The sequence below is a fragment of the Rosa rugosa genome, chromosome 3 (genome assembly GCF_958449725.1).
Source record: "Rosa rugosa chromosome 3, drRosRugo1.1, whole genome shotgun sequence".
Lineage (NCBI taxonomy): Eukaryota > Viridiplantae > Streptophyta > Magnoliopsida > Rosales > Rosaceae > Rosa > Rosa rugosa.
The window spans coordinates 47,789,330-47,795,093 of NC_084822.1; the positions used below are offsets into that span (position 1 = coordinate 47,789,330).

A 5,764-nucleotide genomic window follows, 5' to 3' on the forward strand; every position below is an offset into this window, starting at 1 on the left:
GGCATTTGAACTAAATAGAAATAGACAGCTGTATAACATCAAACGCACTTTTTAATTATTTAAAAAAAAAAGATAATTAAAAATATCAAATTTTAAAATCACATATTGAGTGTTATATTAATTGTACTATCAATGTATAGAAAAATTAAATTGATATAGTTAAAATACAGGAAAAACGACAGAATTTTGGAATAAATTTAAACCCTTAAAGACCATGGTCCTGCGTAACAAGGAAGTACTGCTGAGAAAGATGGTGACGTGGCAGTGTCACGTGCCGGCCTGCACAGTAAAGCGAAAAGAAGCCGAAGCCGAATCTAGATCAGACGACCAGATCTTCCCTAATAGAGCGGGCCCACACCAATCTAACCCCACCGTTGATCCAGATCGAACGGTCCATGTTGAACACGACTCCCTCTCCTCTCTCTCTCTCCAACCCCAATGCAAAAGCATAAATAAAATGAAAGCCGAAAGGCCGGTCCAGTTCTCCAGGCACAACTCAAACTCACACTCTCTTTCTCCTCCGGAGCATTTTCTTCAGTTGGGGTAGTTGCTAACGTGCGCCTGCTTGTGGGGTCATCCGAGGTCTAACGTGCGCCGGGGGGGCGGCGGGGGGGGAGGGTGGTCAGATGTCGCCGGCGGCTTCGAGACCTACAACAACGCTTGTGATAACCATTTCTCGGTACAGGGGGTGGTGCGGTTAGTCAGAGAGAGAGAGAGAGAGAGAGAGAGATTGATTTGATCGGACGGTTGCGGTTGAGTTAGAGTCAGAGAGGCGTTACAGCAATGGACGGTCAGAAAAGCCAGGCGAAGCTTACGAGGACCCAGTCGTCGCTTCTGAGGTCCTCCCCGACTATCCGATCCTCCATTCACAGCCTCCACAGCATGTCCTCCGTCACCGAGGAGGACGCCATCACCGCCCAGTACGACGAGGAAGAGCAGAAGCCGAAGAACAGCGCCACCACCAAGTTGCTCCCGCTCCGCTCCGGGTCGACTCCTCGGGCCGGGTCGACCCGGAACAGCGGTCAGTTCCTGGCAGTGTCGTCGCTCATTCTGTTCAGCTTCTTCGGGTTCCTCCTGTTCTTCTTCTACCTCCGGCGGGACGAGATTGCGACCTCCGAGAACCTCCTGCTGGCGCTGGTGTTCGTGGCGGTGACGCTTTTCTTGGCGAACAAGAACAAGTCGCTGATCCACCACAGCGTGTCGGTCATGAAGCAGTCGTGGGACGACAAGTCGAAGCGGTTCCGAATCTGCGGCACCAAGGCCCACAACGCGAAGCCCGTGCAGTGGTTCATCGGGTCGGACCCGAACCCGAGTAAGACCCGGAAGGAGCACCGGATCATCCGGGAAGGGGTGGAGTTCTACAGCAATGGCGATTTCTACGAGGGCGAGTTCCACAAAGGGAAGAGCAATGGCAGCGGGGTTTACAATTACTTCGTGAACGGGAGGTACGAAGGCGATTGGATCGATGCCAAGTACGATGGGTATGGGATTGAGAGCTGGGCTAGAGGGAGTAGATACAAGGGTCAGTACAGGCAAGGATCCAGGCATGGTTATGGGGTTTATAGATTTTACACAGGGGATTCCTACTCCGGGGAGTGGTGTAATGGCCAGAGTCATGGTGTGGGAGTTCAGACTTGCTCTGATGGCAGCTGTTATGCTGGTGAATTCAAGTATGGGGCTAAGCATGGACTTGGCTGCTACCATTTTAGGTCTCTTCTTGAATCTCATTTTCGGGTTTCTGGGTTGCTTTTTTTAAGTCGTGCTACTGTTGAAGATTCAATCTTTTTTTTGTTTTTTTGAATTTGGAATATGCAGTGTTTTGTTCTGGGTGGTGATCTTTTTCAATCTGGGGTTTGTTTGTTTGGTTTCTGGATTCTTGTGGGGTTACTGTTTTGGACTTTTCATGTTAATAGAACAGTGGAATTTGTTTCTGGGGTAGGTGATCCTGGCGGAAGAGTTCTTGAGGGGTTCTGTTTTGGAAATCATAGTTTCCTAACTTCCTTCATGGTGTTCTGCTTTTGGATTATTGTATCAAGAATTTGACTTTCTTGGCCTACTTTTTTTTTTTATAGATTTATTTCCTTATGTTGCAGTTATATTGCCTTGCCTGAGTAGTTGGGGGTTGAGGTTGTTGCTTTTTTCTTCCTGCTATGCAATTCAACTCTGTACTTGCCTTGTCTGACATTTGATTTGAATAGATGCTGCAACTGTAATTGACTGACTGATGGGACGACTGGTTTCTGGTTCAATTTGATCAAGTTACCTGATCATGTTGGTAAATTTGACTTTGTTGCAGAAATGGAGATAGATATGCAGGGGAGTATTTCGGAGATAAAATCCATGGATTTGGTATCTATCACTTTGCTAATGGTCATTGTTATGAGGGGTCATGGCATGAGGGCCGAAAGCAAGGCTACGGCGTTTATACCTTCCGGAGTGGCGACACAAGATGTGGTGTATGGGATGGAGGCACCCTTAAGCACCCTCTTCTGCCACTAAACGATGCAGTTGTCCGAGCTGTTCAGGTATTTAACCGTCTAATTTAGGCCGGTGCTCAGCACATTTTCAATTCTCAATTTCTTGAGCTTATTCTTTTCTTGTTCTTAAATTGCAGGCTGCTAGGAGAGCAGCACAGAATGCTGCTAACCTCCGGCGGGTGGATGAACAGGTGAACAAGGCAGTCATGGCTTCAAATAGAGCTGCCACTGCTGCCAGAGTTGCTGCTGTTAAAGCGGTCCAAAACCGAATGGATGGCAAGTTTTGTGATACAAATGTCTGAAAGACTTGCTACTTTTCTTTTTTGGTAGTGTAAATTTTACTAATTTTAATTTGTAAGTGCTTTTGAAATGTCAACCCGGCGAGCACAAGCTCATCGGAGGTTGAGACTTGAGAGTGAGAGAGAGAGAGAGAGGGCATATGGTTGAGGCTTCCAACATCACACTGTAACTTGTACATACCCCCATGTATATCAATGGAAGATGAAATTTCAGAGAATTTTCGTGTTCTTTCTTCCTTTCTTTTGTTGTCTACTTGAACTCAGTGATGCAGTCGGGCTGTTATGCCCGAAGTGCTAGTTGCATTATTATGCTCTGTACCCTGCAATAATGAGATCAAAGTTATGATCCCAGCTTGTCTCTTTATTATATGGCATCATCATCTTCATCATTCTATCATTAACAAAACCAGAAATCCATAGTTAAAAGTCGTGGCCTTTTTTTTCTCGAACGAAAGTCATGGCCCTTAACAGTGCCAATTGGTACCTGAAATCTTATCTTCTTCAACCAAAAAGGAAAAACCCTATTATTCAAAAAAAAGAAGAAGGAAAAACCCTATCTTCATTTTTGTAGCCCTACAAGGAATAGAATGTTAAGCTTGCCCCCACTGCGCTGTCTTTCGTTCCTCCAAATCATTTTTTTTTTCAATGAACAAACAATGGCCAAAAAAATAGGGGTGAAGTTTAAGTTTCATCATTCAACCTAGAAAGTGTCCTTCTTTTCAAATCCCACTTTGACAAAGGTGATTTCAAAACTTCAAACGTTCTTTCATTATTATTAGTACACGGTGCGTATAATATCACCCTTAATTTTTCTTATGCATTCAATTATATGATTTATATCTTTATTAATTTAGAATGACAATAATCATATATTTAATTACTAATTCAGAATAACAATAATCATATATCTGGACAAGTACGTAATCGAGATTGACAATTTATAATCAGAACTCAGAAGTGCCAATATGCATTTATTTCATTATTTTCCAGTTTATGGATGCGTGTGTGTTTGCTAGGAAAAGAAGCGTCCGACCAATTCATGCCATGACCATATGACAGAAAATGTCAAAATATAAGTAGTAACGTGAGAAGATGGGAAGATCTCTCTCTCTCTGTCTCTGTCTCTCTAGGCTCCATTACTGGTACCACTATTCTCCTCCACTATGCCAACACCACCCCACATGATGTAGCCAAAAAAGTGGCCATTACACCTTTTAGTTATACAACTATATAATAGGAATTTAAACACTTTCTCATACAATATGTGACAAATAGGTGAGTCCAATATTTGAATCGGCTAGAGCAAACACAATTTACACGGTGCCGATAAGCGCCAACATTTCATTTCACTAAACTAATGCTAAGCAGCCATGTGAGAGGTCCTCCTCATCCAATGGGATAATGTTAGAGATTGGTTTATATTTCTTTAACAAAAATAGCACATCATGTGGAATGGTGGGTGGGGTTTTTGTCCTCCCCCTAAATCTTTTAGCTTTTATTGGTTGCTGGATCCACAATCTCTGTTGCATCCAGTTTTAAAATCATGAAAAACCCAGAAGAAGAACTTTCTCTCTTCCTTTTGAGTTTTAAAATCTATAAAAATAATGTAACTCGTATTTTAAGTAGATCAATTTGATATATAAATATATTAATTCTACTATTGATAGATTAATTTGGCTTATTATTAAATTAGAGAAGGGAGATTTTATTGTGTTTTCTTACAAAATACTTAATGTTTCTTCTGCTTACAATACTGAGTTATTAGCTATCAAGAATGGATTCGAGTTAATTCAAGCTCTTGGTATTTCTAATTTTGTGGTAATGAGTGCTTGTTTGAAAGCTGTCAAGGCAGTAACTGATGAGGGCGAAGATCATAATGCACTTGGAACTATAGTTGAAGATGTCGAGGGCTTGTTAAGTGAGTTACATTCTATAGGGTTACAACATACCTATAGAGCTTCGAATCATGTAGCTCTAAGATTAGTAGGTTACAATTTTGAGTTTGGTATTTACAAGAATTGGTTTGACCAATGCTTAAGAGCTTGTCCTAGATGCCCTATAATATGATTGTTCTCGTACAACTCATTAATAGAAGTTTCTTTTCTTCCATAAAAACAAAAAATTAGAATATGATGATAAGCATTTAGTTTATTGTTATAAAAACTTTAATACATCATCTTTTAGTGTATTATATTCTTTTCTAATGTTATGTGAGATTCTCTTTCTTTTGTTTTGTTTAGTTTTGGTCACAAGGGTAATAGTAACCTTAAGATTCAGAAGCTTTCCCAGTTTAATTTTTTCTAACGACTCCCACATGCAATTTCACAAAAGGGGTGTCCAACAAGGAAAAAGGTACTGTTGGACTAACATATTCAAGGGGGAGGGTTAGATAATTGTTACAATCTTTGACCAAATTACTATATGTAATGTAGGTTTGAATCAAATTAAAATCAGGAGGGGGGACTACATCAGCCGTGACCTAGTTTTGGGTTAGTTTTTCCTAACATACATGCTATACTAGTCTGAATTTCATTAATGGTGGGGATTTGGGAATAGTGTGATAATTGCAAATTGGATTATGATTGTTAATTAATTTGTTGGGTTGTAGATGTCTTGAAGCATGTCCTTTCCATTAATATAATAGACTGCCCATTCGGGCTGCCATTATTTGGTCACCATATGGTTAGAAAATTGCAGGTTTCCTTCTCTTGGTTTGCTTGGGAGGGTTCAATTTCTGACCACTATTGCAAGAGATTGAATTATTAAATGGATATGCATCTAGGTCTTTGTTCTTCCTTCATTTGAATCACCTTTCTAGACTTCTAGTACTAGTCAATTTTTCTTGGGGTGAATCCCCATTTAATGTCTTGCTCATTACTAAATGGGAGACAAGCTAGGTAGAGTGGTAGTGGGTTGTTCTACCAATAACCTAATCACAGAAAACCAAGTGAAAAATACTCAAGTATTTGAGTGTGATCAAGTTATGCA

General features: G+C 41.0%; 1 protein-coding gene across 1 annotated transcript; it reads left to right on the forward strand.

Annotated features, from left to right (window-relative positions):
• Window positions 1-471: 471 nt before the first annotated feature.
• LOC133738986 (phosphatidylinositol 4-phosphate 5-kinase 4-like) lies at window positions 472-2,994 on the forward strand. The gene is made up of 3 exons (XM_062166691.1): window positions 472-1,709; window positions 2,297-2,525; window positions 2,615-2,994. Exons 1-3 carry the CDS (start codon window positions 784-786, stop codon window positions 2,777-2,779), a joined length of 1,320 nt encoding a protein of 439 aa, XP_062022675.1. The 5' UTR covers window positions 472-783; the 3' UTR covers window positions 2,780-2,994.
• The last annotated feature ends 2,770 nt before the right edge of the window (window positions 2,995-5,764 follow it).

What these genes read in the sequence shown, in the direction of transcription:
- LOC133738986 (XM_062166691.1), top strand. Translation starts at nt 784, where the DNA reads ATGGACGGTCAGAAAAGCCAGGCGAAGCTTACGAGGACCCAGTCGTCG. An exon ending in CTTGGCTGCTACCATTTTAG is followed by an intron (nt 1,710 to 2,296) that starts GTCTCTTCTTGA and finishes ACTTTGTTGCAG; the next exon opens with AAATGGAGATAGATATGCAG. An exon ending in CAGTTGTCCGAGCTGTTCAG is followed by an intron (nt 2,526 to 2,614) that starts GTATTTAACCGT and finishes CTTAAATTGCAG; the next exon opens with GCTGCTAGGAGAGCAGCACA.